Source organism: Mustela erminea, chromosome 10 (assembly GCF_009829155.1).
Source record: "Mustela erminea isolate mMusErm1 chromosome 10, mMusErm1.Pri, whole genome shotgun sequence".
NCBI lineage: Eukaryota > Metazoa > Chordata > Mammalia > Carnivora > Mustelidae > Mustela > Mustela erminea.
In genome coordinates this window covers 30,196,735-30,218,118 of record NC_045623.1, presented here as the reverse complement: position 1 = coordinate 30,218,118, position 21,384 = coordinate 30,196,735, and the positions used below count along the sequence as shown (strand labels likewise).

Here is a 21,384-nt window from a genome sequence, read left to right as displayed (position 1 = left end):
CATTTGTTTAAACACTTAGGTTGTATGAAAAAATGTTGCACATTTCCAAATAAAAAAGTTAACTATATACATTCAATAACATTACATACAATTAATATAAAGGCTATATAAGGCTATATATAAATGAATTTTATAGCAAGTAAGTCAGCTGAATTCACGTTATAATTTTAATGATCAAATTATCCAAACAGTAAACTACAAAACCTTATTTAGGATAGGAAAAGTCTGGTGTATTTACCTTTTTTTTTTTTTTTTTTTAAAGATGTATTTATTTGAGAGAGAGAGAGAGCCCCCCACCTGCCACACGCACACCCACATGCACTGGGGCAGAGGGAGAGGGAAAGGGAGAATCCCAAGCAGATTCTGGCACTGAGAGTCAGAGCCCTATGTGGGGCTTGATCTCATGACCCTGAGATCGTGACCTGAGCCAAACTAAGACTCCAGCACTTAACCAACTGCACCATCCAGGTGCCCCTAGTGTATTTATTTTGAATATGGAACACTTTCCTTTTAAGTTGAAAAACTTGGGCAAAATTAGTTTTATATATTAGTTTATTTTTTAAAGATTTCATTATTTATTCATGAGAGAGAGTGAGAGAGAGCATAAGCAGGAGGTAGGGGCAGAGGGAGAAGCAGACTCGCTGCTGAGTAGGGAGCCTGATGAAGGGTTCACTCTCAGGACCCCGGGATCATGGCCTCAGCAAAAGGAAGATGCTAAACTGACTGAGCCACCAGGCGCCCTATGGTACTTTTTTTTAAAAAAATAAACCATGTATTAAGACACCTGGTTTAAAAGTACTGATTGACATACAAGAGGTTTTTGAAGAACTTTTCTAACTATTTGGGTTACAGATACAAATTTACAGAACTAGGGAGACCTGTAGTCTATATCAAAGGCCACACCTTATTTATTTGCTATTTTCTGGTTCTTAAACTAATGCAGAATTATAATAAACAATCTATAACACTCCTAGTTTTAAAGTTTTGATTATATCATTTTGCTTTTTAATATAGTTAAGACCATGTCTCAAAAAAAGTTGTCTCAATGGACAATGTTGCCCTTGAGTGAAAGATTTTTTTCACTCTTTTCTGGCTGTTGGTCCCTCCGAGTCAGTTATTAATGAGGAGCAAATGTTACACATTTTACTCAACTGATTCTGACTCTCTGTGACCCCCCTTCTCCCCAGAGCCCACAGTGCCCAGCACATGATAAACACTCAATACTTACTGAATATTCTTGAATGAACAGCAAAACATTAAGGAGGGATCAAGTATTAAAAAGAATCTGGAGATGATGACAGTTGCTTTTATAAAACCCCCAAATAATAATTTAAAAGCTTCTAGTCTTTTTCAGATTTACTTTGGTTTGTCTTGGAAATAACAGCAAGGAAAATATGGCACAACAATAGAAGATTACATCATTATAGGTAAACTATAGCTAGGACAGTTAAGTTTAAGCTTTCATTCATGTATTGAAGAAATGAATTTTATCTACCCTACTAGTAGATCCAAGCCACTCCAGTTACTCTGGGATATAATCATCTTATCAATAACAGAAAAAATATCTTCCAGTATTTAAGTTTTTATAATTGTAATTAAATTGCTTAGTTACTCTATAGAATAAGAAGCCATTAATTAATTTTTGGAAATAAAAAATATGTATATACATTACTCTGATACCTAAGCCCAAAATATATCTAACAACAATTTTTCTTGATTTCTATTAGTCATAAAAATAAAGGAAAAATATATTGCAAGTATTTTCTTTATAGGCAATTTCAATTAGAAAATAATAGTTTAATGAAAACACATGAATAAACTGATATGGAGGCAAGAAAAGTATTCAAAACTTGACAGATAACACATTGTCAAATATAACTGAAGAATATCAGCCTCCATGACACCATTTACAAGCAGTAACTGATTTTTATACATCTCAATTTTATCTTATATTCAAGGAAATACAAGTCAGTAGGTTATGATCCTAAGTCTTAGTTAAGAACCCCTTCTTTTAGCTTGTAAAATGTAGCCTTTGGATTTGATAATTCCTCTGCTTTTAACAATGACAGAGTACCGCAGTAGCCACAGTGGCACCCACTCCTGTGCCTGGATGTCAGGGATGCTTTCCTGAAGAGCTTCTTGGAAACTGGCTTCAGAAAGCAGTTCTTAAAACAAACAAGTAAAAACGCAAAGTGTTAAGTTGGGAAATAACAGCACTTTACCATGTAGGTAAGCATTTAAATACAACCAAAGAAACAATTCAAAATCATATATAAAATATGCTTTTCCTTCATGTATGCTAGGAATCTAAACCGGAATATCAAGAAGATCCAGGCAGTTCTTCAGAAAGCCCCTACACTTCTACCCCACCTATTTGATTCAAAACCTCTGGTAAGTGGAGCTTGCTTTTTTTTAAGACTTTCAGGCAATTCTAATGTAGATTCAGTGAAAATACAGGAGAGTACATACATAGGAGAAAAAGGAACAGTACCCATAATCCTATGAACCAGAGACAGATTACTTCCATTGCCATGTATATCCTTCCAACATTCTTTCTATACCTTTCCATATCTCAAAAAATGAAAGTCATGCTGTAGTTACAACATAATTTACTTATCTTTTCAACTTTTATTATGAATCTTCCCATGTAATTAAATATTCTGTGGAAGCATCATTTTTAATAATTATCCAGATACTACATTATATAGTTATCATAATTTATACATTTCCTCATTATTGACGAGAAAATTTAGGTTTTTCATAGTATTTTGCTAATAAAATGCTACGCTGAACATCTTTAAAATGCATGCCTGGCTTTGGAATGACAAAGTCGAAGTACAAGTACATTTTGAAGGCTTGATAAACAGTATATTGCCAATTGCTTTCCAAAAAGATACTTCTATTAGTAGTTGATAATGTTAGAGTCCCCATCTTACCATATCCTCATGAGTACCAGCAATCATTCAAAAACTCTTTGGCAATGGTTATCTTTTTACTTTCATCGCTTTGATGAGATTATTATTTTCTAATTCCACATTGATGTCCAAGCCCTTGACTCCTGCTCCAATGTACTACTCCCCTGTTCACTGCCTCTTCTCCAGCCACACTGGCCTCATACCTATACCCTGAAATCCTCAAGCACACTCACACTTCGGGGCCTTTGAATCAGCTGCTCCCGCTTCCCTGAACACTCTTCTTCCAGATTCTCACAAGGCTTTCACCCTTCCTGCAGGTCTGATTAATGTCTCCTTAGCAGAGAGGCCTGATTTGCCCTATATAAAACAACCCCTAAGCTGGGCACTCTTTTTCTCCCTCAGCCAATTTTTCTCCATAGCACTTACCACCATTTCTCACATTTAATATTCACCTTATTGTCCATCCCCTACCATCAAAATATAAATTGCATGAGGGTTGGAATTTATCTGTCTTGGTCCTTATAGCCCTAGTACTTTGAATAATGAAACACTGTAGGTACCCAATGTCTGTTAAATCAATCAAGTAATACGGAAAGATTCTACCAGGTCAGAACCCACAACCCGGACAGAAACTAAGTGACCATCGATACAGTATGGTTTGGGAGTGCTAAAGGACCTGCCAAACCCAAAAGAACTGCTGTGATATTTGAGTAACATCAATAGTAAACTGTCAGTAAATGTTAGCTATTATCATGTGCCAGGCACTTTTCTGAGTATTTTACATGTATTAGCTCCTTTAATCTACATATTAACCCTACTAGATAACATTGTCTCCTTTTCCAGGGGGCAACTGAGGCAGAGAGGTTAGATAACTTGCCCAAGGTCATGCAGCCAGTAAATGGCAGCTTTCATAAGTGGAAGGCAAGCATCTTTTTGGAAAAGTAACATGAACATGAATTTATCAGTCTATCTGACAGAGAACAGGACCTGGAGAGAATAAGGCATAAGGCAGATCAGATTTAATGGGAATGGGGGGAGGGTGAAGGTTCTGAGTCAGGATCACCTATTTCACAATTTCATCCTTACTGTAGTTAAAACTGTTACCACAACTTCTAGGACAAAGAGTAATGGAAAATAAGCACTTTCTGAAGAATAGGGTAATTTTAGCATAGCTGATTGGCTTTAAAGGGGACCTATAAACATAACTCCTTTTTAGATGACAAGTAGAGTTAAATGTTTTACAAATTGATTGCTTAAAAAATAAAATGTGACACATAAGAGCTATGCTCTTCATCAACTTAACTACATACTTTTAAATTAACTATATGAGCTCTTTAGAATTAATAAACACCATTAAATTTTTAAGAAAAAGAACTGCTTCATGGATTCATTAATGGTATAAGCAGGATCACCCTATAAATTCTAATCAAAGGGTTTAGGATTAAAATAGGAAGACATTCAAATGTCAAGTTATGTCATTAAGGCAAAAACATACCAAAAAGGATTAAACCTCTCTTCTCATATGTATATGCAATATATTTTGTAATAACAACAATGCATTAGCACATACTCTCAAGCTAATATCTAGATACCAATGAAATAAAATACCAGACACCTTAGTCTTTTCCTATTTCCTTTCCTACTAGAAAAAGGAAAGGGTTTTTTTCAAGTGGAGCTAGAAGGGGATGCAGGCGCATCCACCAGCTGTTGATAATAATGACTATTGGAAGAGCCTCCGCCAGGCCCCTCCAAAAGTAAACAGATAAATGATATGGTATCTGCCAACATACAGAAAGTTGGAAATTAAATGGTTTATGTTTCAGAATAATTAGGCATAGAAATTCTTTGTTAAATTTTCACTACGATGACTTTTTTTTTTTTTTCAAATTACTTATGAAAATAATTAATGAAGGGAGAGGCAAAAGTCATTATCTCCTATTCTGGTATAAATTAAATGGAAACGAATAAGAAAGTAAGGTTTTCATACTGAAATACTACAATGCTAATGTCTCAAATCAAAAAGATAGTACAATATAGGGGGAAAGGTCCCAATTCAGCCAGAACCAAGTCCAAGTTTAAACTTTGCCCCATGCCAGCTGGGTGACCTTGGCTAGTTTCTTAAATTCTGAGGCTCTTACTTCCTCAACAGTAGTTTCAGCTGTTGTGAGGATTAAGGTTATCCCTCTAAGGCATTTAGCATGATGCCTAACATCTGAGGGGCAAAAACTATTAAAACTCTTCCTCTTCCTACAAAACAGTGAAAAAATGAGAATGGGGCAGACTGCTAAATAAATAAGTATAAAATGTAAAACATTCTCTTCCTAGCTTTCCTACTTATCCTGTAAAATGTTGATAAAACACACTATAGAAGGCAGATAAGCCATTCTCATTAATCAAATAGTGTTTCTGACTAGTACCAAACATACAGGTCTTGAGAGTAATGACTAATAAAATACCTAATCAATTACCTATCCTAAGATGCTTTAATTTCAAATTAAATTTTATCTGCCTCTCTTTCAAATATTTGCCCTCTTTAACTAAGTGGCTGTTTGGTACAGTTTTTGCTGTACTACACAAGATTTTATATGATACTATTTAGAATATCTTACAAGGTCTTTTTTGTGTATCACAGTATTTATAAACTTCAACAGACTGGATGTTCAGAAAATAATCTCTTCAATTTTCTCATTGATAGACCAAAGTTTTCTGAAACTAAATGTATATATATTTTGGACTAACTATGAAGACAAGTTCTAGGTAACACTTATTGTACAAAATTAAAAATTACATTTTAACAAGTAGCTTCTTGTAAGATAAAAGCTCATGACCAATGAACAGATGAAAATCTCAGTATTACCTTTCGGATCATTATGAGTCAATAGCTGTATGTCAAATTGTTTAGCAAATGCAGTCAAGTCAGGTGGCATCACACAGCAGGAGGCAAGATTAACTTGGTTACTATTTGGTTTTACCTAGAAGCAAAAAGAATCATGACATTGCACAAAATTAAGTACTACAAAAAGTGGAAAGCAATGAAAGAACACAATTTTAGAAAATATGAAAGACTCCATTTTATAGTGCTTAAAATTTATAAAACATTGTTATATGAATATACTTATTAATGTATGCTTTTTAAACTCATGTTAGTGGTAACAGGGAAAGGAAAGCTCTAGAAGGCGGGGGAAGGCCAATAGAGTGCTATACTCTTAGAAACTCTTTTCCTTCAATCAAATACATTTGCTTCAGAAACAAACATGGTTCTAAGTGATGATTCCAGCTAATGAGGGAACAGGTCTTAAAGGTAAAGGATCAAATAGAAATGATAAGAACATTTAGCATTAAAGTATAAAATACAGTTATAAATCAGGCACATTTTGAAAAAGAATTAGATAATTTCTAATAGCTGCTCTAGTTAATTTACAGATACATTCCACATCACCCAAGTCTCTCTAGCGGAATCTTAGCCATATTCTGGCTCTCACTAAATTAAAGGGAGAAGGGACAATACTTTCTCTAAGGTCTTCCCGTCTATAAGAAACTGAAAGCTCTGCAAAGAGAAGGCTGGGGATCAAGTAAAAGGAATAAAGAAAAATACAAAGAGTAAAGGTAAAATACTGGTAAGTACCTTCCCTAAATAATACTGTACGTGATTAGAGGCCAGAGGGTGGTAGTGATTAATTTGTGACGCCTATTCCTTACTGAATTCTTGAACCAAAAGTCTTTTATACTTTCAAATAAGAGCAAATTATTTGTTCCATGTGATATTCCCTCACCTAAGAAATCAGAACCAAGACCTAACCATATCTAAGGAAAAATATAGTATTTTTATAACAAAAGTAAAACTGAAGGAAATAGTCTGAATTCATTTTGGCTATAAACACTTCAGCACACATTTTCTAGTGCTTTTTTCACTCCTTTTGAATGAGATTAATACTAAGGTCAATTAAATATACATTTGAGATGAAAAAGGCCAGTGCTTTAGATAAAGCTTGCCAAACTGCATTTAGAATAGCCCCCCATGAGTGTCCAGCACAACACTGAAGAGTGTGAAGCAAAGACTAAAGGACAGGCCCCTCCCAGAGAACTTGTGATCCAGCTGTGCTTTACCTGTGCCCACTGATACAGCTGTTCCAACTGAGTTTTGTCTAGATCCGAGGTACCTATCGCAATAATCTTTTTGCTCTGAACCAAGTTTTCTAATTCTTCCCAGTAAGGCTGCAAATGCTCCAAGGAGAGATTAACTCCATCTTCAATAGGAGGTGAAGCAATGATCACAGAATCCAGCTGTGCGACTCCAAGAACTGAACAGGCTGATGTGAAGGAAAATAGGATAAATATTTGCTACATAATGAAAACAAGTATTTCTAATGTCCCTCATGTATCCCACTAAATTTTGTCCGTAAAGTTCACTGGTTTTCTTATTTGGATTATTTCATTCAATTTCATAATTTACCTACCATTTAGAACACTGCCATCCCTTAAAAAATTACAAATCCCTGTTCATCTACTTGGTCTGTGTGGCAGACTGATCAGTTTCTTTGACCTGCTTCCTTCCTGGGGACTCACAGCTCTGACAGTCCTTCTAAAGGGAACAATCTCCTTGTTTCCTAGGCCCCAAGAATTTTTTGGTAACTTCTTTATCTTCAAATTTTCTTCTCCAGTTCTAATAGTATCTTCTATGGATGATCACAAGAATTCTGACCTCATATTCTGTAACTGATAGTCACAGCAAACAACAGCTTTGAGACTCTGAAAAACTAAATTTATGGTCCTAATCTATATTTATAGAGGTAGATAATTTAATTTCTGTAAAAATAATTTAAAGGGTTTATTTTAAATGATTATTGTTTATTCCATAGTTACAGTAAAGAGCTAATTATTTAAGTGTTTAACACCTATAATACTGGAAGAATATTTTAAAAGAAAAAACGTTGAATTGTAATATCACAATAATCTAACCAAGTAAACAAAGATGAGAATGTTTGCTTTACTACTGTGGCGATGGTAGGTCATGGGGTTTTATCTATAGTACTATAAGGGCTAAGAAATATGGTTAAGGAGAACTTCATCTCCAAACATATAGTTAACAATTACGTTACATCTTTTATGCTCCTCATATATATCAAAATATGAACCTACAAGTCCATATGATCTGACAGAAGTCTTAAGAAATTAGGCTAGAACTTTAAAAAGTAAAGTTGGAATGAGCTCATCTTCTTTTTCACCTGGTCCTGAACACAAGATATAACTAATACACCTACACTAATACACATACACTAATTTAAAGTTATGAAGGTTGGGTGCCTGAGTGGCTCAATCGGTTAAACATCTGCCTTTAGCTCAGGACATGATCTCAGGGTTCTGGAACTGACCTGCATCAGGCTCTCTGCTTAGCGGGGAGCCTGCTTCTCCCTCTCCCACTCCCCCTGCTTGTGCTCCCTCTCCTGCTGTCTCCCTCTCTGTCCAATAAAAAAAATCTTTAAAAAAAAAATAAAGTTATGGAGGTAAAAAGTTTTTGCTTACCCATGTCAACTGCATTTCTCATCGATGATGAAGAGTTTGATCCTACAATGAAGAGTTTTGCTGGGTAACAAAAAAAACAAAACTGATTACTACATTTTGGTAACATTTTACAAGACAGTATCAACACTGCCCACAACACTAAGTTGACAGAGAATCCTGAATGAATTATCTTTTCTTTCCTAGTCACATGATTTTATGGTTTTCATTTTAAGATATGAAAGTACCTTTCCATTGTGATTTTTAAATTACATGCCAATTGCCAAAAAATATCCATTTGTCAAAACAAAAAAGCAAATACTAATTTTCCATTTATTAGAAGGCAGGTCACACAAATATACAAATTACTCAAAATGTACATTTTTATGAATTAAATATTATTGGAAATGGAATATATTACATACATTCTCCAATAAACTAAAATAAAAGGCTATGCTAAAATTGCTTGTAATGTGAAGAAAAACAAAAAGAAAACCTCACAATCCCACCTTCCTAATACAGTCATTTTAATTTTTAGACATTAGCTTCTAGCTTTTGGTCATATGGGGCAGGGTATAACATTTATTCTACTTCTATTTAGTTTACCTTTATATTTTTTTACTACTTTATGAAGTTTTTCGTTCTTTTGAATTTTTTTTTTTAAATCATAGTAGTAATATAAATTCACTCTAGAAATGAGAAAAACTGAGCGGAGGGGCGTTGGGGAATGTGGTAACTGGGCAATGGGCCTTGGGAAGGGCAAGTGATGTAAGGAGCCCTGGGTCTTATATAAGACTGATGACTCAATTGAACTCTACCTCCAAAACTAGCAATACATTATATGTTAATTAACTGAACTTAAATTTTAAAAAATGGGGGAAAAACAGAGATGAGAAAAACCCAAGAGTAGAAAGACAGACTAAAAAAAAATTGCCAACAGTCTCATCACTGAATGCAGTCACTCTCTAGGTTTTTGTTTACTCTATTTTTAATGAATAATTTTACATACTAATTTTTTTTTACATACTAATTTTTAACAGTTAAACATTATTCTGTAATTTTGATAGGGTATAATTCAAATGATTTCCTACTTTTTGAACATTTACATTAGTTCCAGTTTTTTTTAATCACATACAATGCTAAAATAAACATCTTGTTACTTTGTTCAACTTTCTGCTGAAGCATTTCCCAAGGGCAAACTGTCAGAAATGTGTATGAGTCAAAAGGTATGCTCTTCTTTGTGGATTTTGTTGTTGTTGTTAAAGATTTTATTTATTTATTTGAGAGAAAGAGAGAGAGAGAGCGAGCATGACCTGGAGGAGGTGCAGAGGGAGAGGGAGAGGCAGATTCCCCACTGAGCATGGCAGGATGTAGGCCCAATCCTAGGACTCTGAGATTAGGACCTGAGCCAAAATTGACTGAGCACCCAGGTGTCCTGAATTTTGTTCTATTTTACTTATTTCCTACTTTTATATAAAAGGATTTGTACCAGTTTACTAGCCAACTAAAACTTAACTAAAAACTTAACTTTAACTAGCCACTAAACTTAATTAAAACTTAAGAATTGCTCTCTTGGGGCGCCTGGGTGGCTCAGTGGGTTAAAGCTTCTGCCTTCAGCTCAGGTCATGATTCCAGGGTCCTGGGATGGAGTCCCGCATTGGACTCTCTGCTCAGCAGGGAGCCTGCTTCCCTTCCTCTCTCTCTGCCTGCCTCTCTGCCTACTTGTGATCTCTGTCAAATAAATAAATAAAATCTTAAAAAAAAAAATGCTCTCCTAACAACGTACGACACTATCAAAAATATAGTTTTTGCCAATTTAGTATGTATAATATATACTTATCCAGGACTGCATTAATTGGCATTTCTTTGGTTACCAGGAAAGCAGAGTAGTTTTCTATTAAAATTGAGGCTTTAACTTGATTCAAACTCAAATTTATTTATATAGATTTACTTTATGTAAATTCACTGTTCAAACTCTAAATTTACTCAGTAGACAAATAGGTAGAGTAGTAGTAGAGAAAATCAGAAAAGGGAATGGAGAGAAAAGGGGGCTAATGAAATATCTATATGTAAATTGTATACAGTGTAAATATGTATTCAACAAACATAACAAATTTACCTTGTACATTTATTTGTCCTTTCCTTTCTACTGCTAGATAATCTTCTTAAAGCATTGTTTTCCTCACTGGATTTCTCTATTTAAAAGTCATCACCACTCCCCTACCAACCAGGTAAGAGTCAATCTTCACCACTTTAAAATGACTCTTTTTTAAAAGAGTCCATCCATTTACTTGACAGAGATCACAAGTAGGCAGTGAGGCAGGCAGAGAGAGAGAGAGAGGAGGAAGCAGGCTCCCCGCTGAGCAGAGAACCCCCAGGACCCTGGGACCACGACCCGAGCCGAGCCGAAGGCAGAGGCTCCAACCCACTGAGCCACCCACGCGCCCCAATCTTAACCACTTTAATTCACCCATAGCTCCAATAATTATATTCCATGAAACCCTCCCTACCACTATCCCTCTTGCCACGAATTTGTGCCATTAGAAATGGTCTCCTTTCTCTGAAACGAGAGGCATTCTTGGTAGAGAAAGGAAAGCTCTTCATATGGGGAGAATTTTGATATATCAAAAATTTCAAGCCTTCTAAGAACGGAGAACAACCCGTAAGAGCTTCAAGATGGATCTAAACCATGAGGAACTGCAATCAACCACAGAGAAGAGGTTGCTTTTAGTTCCTTTCCAACACAAAAAGCAATGTGAAAGTAATAGAAAGAAATGGGTTTTGGAGTCAGGCATACCTGGATGGATTCCCGGTTCAACCACTTACTGGTTATATGACAACTTTCAAGTTATTTAACATCTCTTGTGCAATGGGGATAATTCTACCTTGTAGAATCGTTTTGAGAATCATGTGAAGAAATGTAACCAAAATGCACTAAGTATGGTGCCTGGTATAAAACAGGACTCAATAAGTGGTAATTATGGAGTCAAAAAAACAATGCCCTATCTCATCTTACATGTCCACGCTAATCAAAAATAACAACCAACACGAAACTACAAATGGTAGTAAGTTAACAGCTACTTAGCACTTAACTTTTTTTTTTTTTTTAAAGATTTTATTTATTTATTTGACAGACAGAGATCACAAGTAGGCAGAGAAACAGGCAGAGGGAGAGGAGGAAGCAGGCTCCCTGCTGAGCAGAGAACCCGATGCGGGGCTCGATCCCAGGACCCTGGGATCATGACCTGAGCCGAAGGCAGAGGCTTTAACCCACTGAGCCACCCAGGTGCCCCAGCACTTAACTTTTTGCTAAGCACTGTGCTAAGTGCATTTTAAAAAATTTTTATCTAATTTACAAAGAATCCTGTGAAACAGACGCATCCCTATTTTACAGATGAGAAAATGAGGCTCAGAGAGGTCACATAACTTGTTAGCCCAAGATTATACCAGTCAGTAATCTGCATACCAAAGAATTTCAATCTAGTTAAGTTTAAGCTTTTAATGACTATTCTATGCTGACTGTAAGCTGAGGGCAAGAACAGCTCATCTCTTCATTTTTTTTATTCCTTGAGCTTAGCATGGTCTCTCATAAATAATTACTCGATACATTTGTTGAATGGGTATAACATGGATTTTATTTCTCTTCATGCGACTTGTTGCCCAGACTTCCGACTATACTTCCAGACAACTTCAGCCATTGCTCAGCACTTTTCCACCAGGAAGGAAGGGCCTATGCTTGCTTTGGACAGACACTGCTCTTATTAAGCCTTCCCTTTATTCTTTCCGTTTCCTCCACCTTAGTTTTCCTGAAGTCTGACATATAAATTAATGAGACCATGATGAAGAATAGGAAGGTGAAGTCCTCTTCTGACTCCACTTAAGGAGCCAAAACTGACCTCCTATAACTTTCTCTTGGGAGTTTCCATTATGTTTAAAAAAGAATATATAGGGGCGCCTGGGTGGCTCAGTTGGCTAAGTGTCTGCCTTCAGCTCAGGTCATGCCCCCAGAGTCCTGGGATCAAGCACCATGTCAGGCTCCCTGTTCAGCAGAGTCTGCTTCTCCCACTTCTCCCCACTTGTGCGCACTCGCGCGCTCTCTTTCTCTCTCCCTCACTCACTTGCTATCTATCTCAAATAAATAAATAAAATGTTTTTAAAAAAGAATCTTTATATTTCTCACACTTAGTGACTGAGTCACTCTTTACCAGAAGCAAAGAAAGGCTTTTCCTCCCTGCCTGACAAAACCTCACTATCATTTCCACTGCATAAGAAAATAAGTTGTAAAGGCTGGATTTACCAGAAACTTTCATTTCTTCTCTTTCATCAGGATTTATCTTTTCTACTGCATGAGATACGGTACATTCCAAGACATCTGGAAATTCCTATAATAAACAATGTTTACAATAAATATAAAATTAATGTTTTTAATTAGCTATATGTTTTCTATTGTCCATAATGCCCTTTAGAAACAGGAAACCCATAAGATAACAGGGTTCTTTACCTGATGTCTGGATGGGCTTCATAAGGTTTGTAAAGCCCTGAAACAAAGGTAAAATGCTCTGTGTGTGTCTATTTTCTGGGGAAGAGGATCTCATTTTGATCAGGTGCTCAAAGGAATGCATGATCAAAAAAACCCAAACAAATGGTGGGGGGGGCAGCATGTGAGGAGTTAGAACTACTAACACAGTATATAATTTTACTTAAAATATGAAAGCAATGAAAAATAATAAATATTTACCCATTCTGCATAAAGACGTGTTAAAAGCTTCCTATATTAATCACAAACATTTTAAACCAATACTTTTTTTCTGAGCGCAATAAAAAAAGTAAAGGCAATTCCAATGCATTATAATTAATAATTTATGAGGAAAATGTTAAGATGATAGTACATATAAATCAGAACTATATTAACTCACATTTACAAGATTGAAACAAAGTAAACAGTGAGGACTTTCCCATAATTCTTGAGCACATTACAATGCCTGGCACATATCAAGGGCTTAGTAAGCTTTTGTCAGTCTTGCATAAATAAAGGCAAATGGTCATTTCAGAGAAACAGAGACTGATAGAAGACATTAATCAACATCTGCCTAGCTGCTATACAGTTTACACTTGCAGAATGCCCACAGCAACAACTCCTTCCAGCACATACCCTCGTCCATAGTTTTAAAGTAGCCAGCGTAATTTGTTATGAGCCTTTGGCTCAGCTGGATTCCAAAGAATGGTTTGCAGACAGGTGGTCTGTATATTAACATTTATGGTAAGTCATTTATTAACACTTAATGAAATACCCAGTGTTTCCCTCAAAACTGACATTAAAAAATTATTTCTAGTCAGTATATTATTATGATACTCTACCAAAGCAATTTAACAACCAAAACTGTTAAATAGTCATTTCTTTATTAGACCAAATATAAACTGGAACACAGTGAAGAAAGTGTGATGGGAATTAAGCACAGAGAATCCTGGTATCTAGTCTAGTTGCAGAGTTGGTGACACACCCTGGATTTTATGTTTTATGCTTAAGCATACTGGGTCAGACAGCCAACTCAGTAAATCAGCTACAGGGAATTTTGTGCTAATTGCCTATTTGACTTCCCCATCAAAATTGGGGAAATTAATTTCCTGCTTACTGCATTTTCCTTTTGACCTACATAATTTCTTCATTCACATTTTACTTACCCTGACCAAATCAGGGCTGATTTGGGAACTCCACTCATTCAAGGTCTTTTGGATACAATCTCGAAGCTGTAAAAGGAATGCATTTTGAAACCATTAATCAAACTCTATACACTCTGCTGTACCTCTACAGCAAGAATATACTAATTTGATAAATTAGTTGAAAAAGATGTGGATAGGAAAAACCATAAAAACCAAAATTTTAGTTCTGTGGGGTTTACATTTTCTTCAACAAGGACAAGTTTATATCTGTTTTCATCTTAACCTTCAAATGTTGAAGTAAAACAGTAATCTATTTTTAAAGTGTCTTTGTACCAATGAAAGTTTAAATAAGGCTTTGAGACATAAAAGCATTCACAATGAAACGAAATTTTTCAAGAATAAAGTTTATAAATAGAGGAACATGAATTCAAGTTCAGGGAGCCTGACTAAAATTAATATTAACCACTATGAGAGAATCCTTAAAGACAAATAAATGACTCTAAGTGTGGCCAGAAGAACTCCATTATTCACCTGACGTGTTCATTAAAAATTCCAGTTCCTGAGCCCCATCCTAGACTGCTGAATTACTCTAAGGGCAGCAGAACTTGCATTTTAACAAGCATCCCAAGAAATCAGCATGTAACGTCTGACAACCACCACAGTCCTATCTTACGTAAGTCAACTTGCATAATGTCAGTCCACGTATCATTTCCTAACACGTATACCTCCAACTGGTCTTCAGTGTTTTCTTGTACAAACTTATTTACACTAACATTATGGTATGTTGTAAATCCATTAAATTGTTCATGCATCTTTCATTTCTTATGACAGTGTATTTCAGACTTGTCTGATAAAGCACCAAAGTTAAGACCTACATACATTCATATAGAGAGTAAGGGCCTAAATACATATAACAGAACAAAAAATTTACAAAACGTTATGTTCATTACACGTGAGGCACTCTGATGGCTTCTATTCTATTAATTAGAGAAAAAAAAACATGCTGTTCTATGGCTCACCAAACTGATTTATGACCGCTAATGGGCAACAGGAACAATGTGAAATCACTACTTTATGAACATCGAGGACAAGGTGCTTTGCATTCTGTGGTCAATCAATGAAAAAAATAAATGAGTAACTGCAAAAGCACTTTCCTTGTAGCAATAACAAGGACTAAACTTCTGAACTCACTGATCTATGATTTCTGGTGATAAAAACTGACACAGCACTCGACTGCTTTTATCTTAGTACAGATAATTACAAGGGATAAGTGGTTTATCAGTTTGAGAGCTCAGTCATCTACATTATACTTCATAAACCACAACAAAAACGGTATCTTCCATTCATATTAACCCACATGAATTCAATCTACAATGTCTCTATCTTCAGGGGAAATGTATTTATAACTAAATTTAAGATACTAAATAAAAATTAGTTGATAATTATTCCAGACAGAATTACAAGTCAATATTCTTTTCAAAAATGGTAAAAGATGGGGCAGCAGGACTAGAAGTTAACAATTCTATCAGGAATAATTTGGCTCAAATAATTTGGCTCAAATTTGGTAGAATTTTAAAATTTTCCTCTGGAAGGGTGGCTTACTTGCATACTTAAGGCTTTCCTGATAAAAAGCTCAATTCAGGAAGGTAAGTACATTTTCAGAGTATTCAGCCCCCTCTTGAAATCATTTAATTAATCTTGGATTGGGCAAAATGTCAGGACAAATCACAAAACAATGTTATGATGAGAAATTCATTGGTTGTATCACAAACATAATTATTTCTAATCTTTTATTATCTATATTGACATATCATTAACTTTGTATTTTGTTCTCTTCATTTTTATCAAATATGCATAGGATCACTGAAGTAAATATCATAATGTAGGATATCATAAGATCTGGAACCTTATAAGAATTTTATTTTTTTTTATTATTATTTTTTAAAGATTTTATTTATTTATTTGACAGAGAGAGATCACAGTAGGAGAGGGGAAGGGAAGAGATCACAGAGAGAGAGGAAGGGAAGCAGGCCCCCCGCCGAGCAGAGAGCCCGATGTGGGACTCGATCCCAGGACCCTGAGATCATGACCTGAGCCGAAGGCAGCGGCTTAACCCACTGAGCCACCCAGGCGCCCCTTATAAGAATTTTAAATATATTTTATGATTCACCTGCCCAAATACTCTTAAAGAACTGAGCAAAACAGTTCTATAATGGCTCATTTAAAAAACAAGATTTGATTTCATAAAGTTCTAGTGAAAAAAAAAAAAAAAATCCGGGCTCTCTGCTCTGCAGGGAGTCTGCTTCCCTTCCTCTCTCTCTGCCAGCCTGCCTACTTATGATCTCTGTCAAACAAAAAATAAATAGAAAAAAACATCTTTAAATAAAGATAATGGAATTTAAAAAAATACACATTAGAACTAAGAGAGATCTTTTAGGAAACCTAATCTAACTCTCTACTCAATGTTTAGATTTTCTTAATGGTAATTTATTCAGTTTCTTTATTCCACAAGGCTGAACTGCTTCAAGTAGCATATCCCAATTTGGAGCTCTGTCTGTTATAAAGTTTTGTTTTGTTTTACATGGAAAAAAAATGTCTCTCCTTACTAAACTGTCTTTTTTCCTACAATATGCTGCCCTATCTTCAAGTTTTCCTCAAATGTTGTCTATCTGATTTTGTCCCTCTTATGTAGCACCTCCCCCCGAAAAAACCAAACTAGATTTAGTCCTTTGAACAATGTTTTTCAAACGGTGGAGTGTGACTCACTACCTTAAGAAATAGTTTTTAAGGGCGCCTGGGTGGCTCAGTGGGTTAAAGCCTCTGCTTTCGGATCAGGTCATGATCCCAGGGTCCTGGGATCGAGCCCCACATCAGGCTCTCTGCTCAGCGGGGAGCCTGTTTCCTTCTCTCTCTCTGCCTGCCTCTCTGCCTACTTGTGATCTCTGTCTGTCAAATAAATAAATAAAATATTTAAAAAAATAAAAAAATTTAAAAAAAGAAATAGTTTTTAAAAATTAAAATAGGATTAAAAAAGGCAGAATACACTGTATATACTAAAGGTTAATATATCCATAAAACCTTTGAGATAGATTTAGCACTTTATTGAAGTATAATTTACACACAAAATTCACTTATTTTAAGTGCACGATTCCATGTTTTCTAAAGGGTTTGTGAAGAGTTTTACAGAGCTGTGCAGCCATCACCACTATCCAATTTTAGAACATGTCCATGTGTCCACTAGCAATCACTACCCACCCCTTCTTACTCAGGCCCAAGGCAAACCACTCATCCTACTTTCTGTCCTTATGGACTATGAACTACATTGTAAGGTAAAATTTCTTACTGGCTTTGTGAAAGTCAAAACATTTCCAAGGCCACTACTTTAAAGCTTGCTGTAGTGAAACAAGAGAGCAAAAATTTCACCCAGTAGTCAGTATATATGGAAAATGGTATATTGAACCAGGATCTCTGGGAGGAAATTGAAAGAACAGAACTAAATCTAGAAATATTTTTTGGGGGGAGAAATAGTCAAAGTGGGGGCGGTTTAAACAAAAAAGGTATACAGACTGAGAGGGATGGAACCTGGTCACCAATAATGGTACAGAGTTTGGTTCTTATTCAAGTTAGGACCAAGAGTTCTGTCTACGACCATACCACCCTGAACGCGCCCGATCTCGTCTGATCTCGGAAGCTAAGCAGGGTCGGGCCTGGTTAGTACTTGGATGGGAGGACCAAGAGTTCTCATCTGATGGGTGGTCACAGGCCCAGAGCATACTCAGAGGGATGCCATGGGCTGCTGCATAGTATATCACCAACATCTTATATAAAAGAGCCCAAACTGCCTAGGAATACAGCTGATACTATAATATGGCATAGGACATTTTTCTTTTAATCAAGATTTGTTTAAAATCTTGATAAAAAGGGGCGCCTGGGTGGCTCAGTCGGTTAAGTGTCTGCCTTCAGCTAGGGTCATGATTCTAGAGCCCTGAGATCCAGCCCCACCATTGGGCTCTCTGCTCAGCGGGGAACTTGCTTCTCCCTCTCCCTCTGCTTGCTGCTCTGCCTACGTGTGCTCTAACAAATAAACAGATAAAATCTTGGTAAAAAGGGAGATAAATGCTTCCACGGTGAGCGTTGTCCTAGATTACCTCTTTTAATCCTCACAGTGAGTTGATGAAGACTACCATTATCCAACTTCGAAGTTATGTAAACAGACTCAGAGAAGGTAACTTTCCCAAAGTCACACAGCTTCTAAATTAAAGGTTTGCTTTTATTCACGGTTATTTTTCAGCACCGACACCGTCCCATACCAGCGGTATGCCTCCCCAGTTCACTGGGCATTCTGACTCTCCGCTCAGGAAGGAGCCGCTGCGGCCCGAATATGTAGCACAGGTAGAATTCCAGATTCGTCTCTGCCACCTTAAACTAGTGATGAGCCTTCAGGCAAATACGGTGAGGAAGATTAAATTGCAGCAAGAAAAATGCATACCTTATTCCAAAGTCGAATGTAAGTCCTTTATCTCGTAGCAACAGAGTGACTACTGCCAACAGCCTCAGAGCTCAGTGGATTATTACTACTACCTTCACCTGAACCCTAGAAAAGCGAACCTCTGAACCCTACGTCTTCACCTGTCGCGGTGTGGGGGGAAGGCGGGGGAGAGGCCAGGAGGGAGGTGCTGGTCCTCTCTGCACCCCCCTGGCCCTCGCAACGAAGAGGGGTCCAGTACGTTGGCGAGTTCGGCCGTCGGCCAGGAGTACGAAAGACGCGTCCCTCGGGATGAATTTGCACCTGCCAAGTGTTTTAAGGCACGCGGCCCCCACTACAGGTTTGGAGGCGACGTCGCAACCCCGGCGGCCCCAGCCTCCCCGCGCCGGCGAAGCGCAGGAGCGCGCCTCACCCGGCGCCCGGAGCCCGCCCGCCTTCCCCGCCGGGCGCTGCTTCCCTCTGGGAGCCGCCCGGCCCGCGGCCTGCCCCGGGAGCCCCGCGTCTCTCACCTCCTCGCTGTGCGTGGACGGGCACTTCTTCCGCAGGCGACCCCAGTTGAGCAGGTTCCCCGTCTGCAGGTGCAGGGTACGGGCCCGCGCCAGCAGCGCCCCGGCCGCGCGGCTGTCCGTGCCCATGGCAGCGGCCGACGGAGGCGGGCCAGGCGGCAACGGGGCCGCAGGCGAGGAAGGAGGCCGCCCCGCAGGACGCGGTGCCCGAGGCCGGAGAGCCGAGCGCGAGGCTGGCCGCCCCACGCGGCGGGACCTCGGCCTGCGCTCGGGACCGAGGGAGGCCGGACGGTGGCGGAAGGGAAGGACGCGCTGGCCGCGGCGGCTGCTGCTGCTGCTGCTACTGCGGCGGCCGCCCTAGAGTTGACTCCCAACTGAAGGGACCGTTTCCTGGAAGACAATGACTAAGCAGAAATCGCGCCTGAGAAAGTGCTTGGTAACCGTTACCCGTCCCACGGCGGGGCCGGGCGGGGCGGGGCGCCGAGAGAGCAGCGGGACCCACGCCCGCCCGCGGGTGACCGGCCCTTGGCCTGTGGCGGGCGTGGCGCCGGGTGGAGGGCGCGCGGCGGCGCGAGCGCGGGGCGCGCGGGGCGGGGCGGCGCGGGACGCGGCGCTCGGCGCTCGGCGCTCGGCAGGGCTCCCCCTGCCGGTCAGAAGACGGCGCGCGGGCCTGTGCCCCCTCCGCCTAGCTTCGCCCGCGGCGCTCGCGATCTCGCCTCCCAGCCAATGGGCGGTCGCGCTGGTGATTTCCTTCCACACCTCTTTAAAAAGACAGCGAAATCCCCTACCAAGGCTTTGAAATATTAGCTGGGTTTTGTTCTCAAAAGCGGCTGTTAAGGCAAAGTGCCGCTTCACTGCTTGTTTACCCTCTTAGTTCATTTTCTTTCTCACGGTCTTTCCCCGGGAGCTGCGTGTTTTTCTTCATGTTCATTCATTACAGGTCTAATGACTTACACGATTTGCTGGACAGGGTGTGAAGTCCACGAGTAAGACTTAATCTTTGCCTTTGGGAAGCTAAAACTCCAGTTCCAAAGATAAGGCCTAAGCATATGAAAGAGTATCTTAGGGCAGTTTCCAGATGAGTTCAGATGAAAGAGAACACTGCATCCGGTGAGATCAGGGATTTTACCAGCCATTCCCCTAGACATGGTTGTGATTCTTTCCTCCTATTAATTTTCATGTACGGTAGACGTGATAGACTCTCAAATTGAACATTTATTGAGCTTTCCCCAAGAAACTTTTACCTTTGTTAAAAGAAATCAGGTCTATTAAAAGGTAAAATTCTATTACAGGATAAATTCCAGTTGGTAAGAATTCGGGGTGAAGTGGAAAAGAAGCTCCTTCTTGTAGGTGGTTAGAGACCGAGCCTGATTTTGAGTAAATATTTGTTGGCTGAATGAAGGTAAAAATTCTTTGAAGAGAAGGGTAATGCCAAGAAGCAGGAACAAACATGGGGTATTTTAATTAATATAAACATTTGATCCTTATGTTGAATTTCCTGTGGCATCACATTTTGACTCCTTGTATATTCTCTAATACCACAGAAATAATTCTTTTTTTCCCCCCATGGAAATAATTCTTGATTAAAATTTAGAGGTTGTTCCTCCTAAACTATTAGACCTGATTTCTTTCTGGGAATGTATATAGCCTATCGGTCACGGACATAAAGCTGTTTGGCTTGCAAACCTGTCTTTACCAGGTACTGGCTATTTTAACTTAGGTTACTTAGTCTCTCTGTTTCACTTTCTCAAATCTGGGCCAGATGATAGTTTAAACCATATGAAATTGCTGGTAATTGACCATTTTGACCTACAGCCAGGTGCCATGTTTCCCCCTGATATAGTATGTACCACACTGAGTAGAAGTGAGGAATCAGCTTACTAAAAGCCCTTGGTAGAGTATTTGGCTCATGTCAAAGGTTCAGTAAGTGAGAGCTCCTATTAGTAATGCTTCCACTCTTTCTCCCTTACAGTCCACTTGTCACAACATTGGCAAATTCATGACATGAAATCACAGCAGCCTTCTGTTTACAGTTTTAAAGTTTACATTATATAAACTCATTTACTCTTCTTAGCAACTCAGATAAATAACTTATTGAAAATCTCACTATTAGTAAGTGTTGGGGCCCCAATCAAAACCTAGATCCTTTATCTTCAATCTCCTTACTCTTGCACGCTACAATTTACTTTTGACACAAAAAGTGTGTTTATTGAGGTGATTTTAATTCTTGAATGTGTGTGTGCATGATTTATGCTTTTTATGCCTGTATAGCTTTTAAAATATATATTATAGTTATTGATACCCTTATTATAGAACC

At 38.3% G+C, this 21,384-nt stretch overlaps 1 protein-coding gene across 1 annotated transcript; it reads right to left on the bottom strand.

The window, feature by feature from the left end:
• Positions 1–760: 760 nt before the first annotated feature.
• Positions 761–19,640, bottom strand: GCLM (glutamate-cysteine ligase modifier subunit). The gene is made up of 7 exons (XM_032361225.1): positions 19,071–19,640; positions 14,097–14,162; positions 12,712–12,796; positions 8,439–8,498; positions 7,023–7,225; positions 5,773–5,887; positions 761–2,165 (listed from the first exon to the last, which is right to left on the bottom strand). Exons 1-7 carry the CDS (start codon positions 19,194–19,196, stop codon positions 1,996–1,998), a joined length of 825 nt encoding a protein of 274 aa, XP_032217116.1. The 5' UTR covers positions 19,197–19,640; the 3' UTR covers positions 761–1,995.
• Between the last annotated feature and the right edge of the window lie 1,744 nt (positions 19,641–21,384).

Excerpts from the sequence above, each read along its gene's own strand:
- GCLM (XM_032361225.1), bottom strand. The coding sequence starts at position 19,196 with ATGGGCACGGACAGCCGCGCGGCCGGGGCGCTGCTGGCGCGGGCCCGT. Across the intron at positions 12,797-14,096 it reads TCAGCCCTGATTTGGTCAGG|GAATTTCCAGATGTCTTGGA; the intron begins GTAAGTAAAATG and ends TGTTTATTATAG. Across the intron at positions 8,499-12,711 it reads AGAAGAAATGAAAGTTTCTG|CAAAACTCTTCATTGTAGGA; the intron begins GTAAATCCAGCC and ends TTTGTTACCCAG.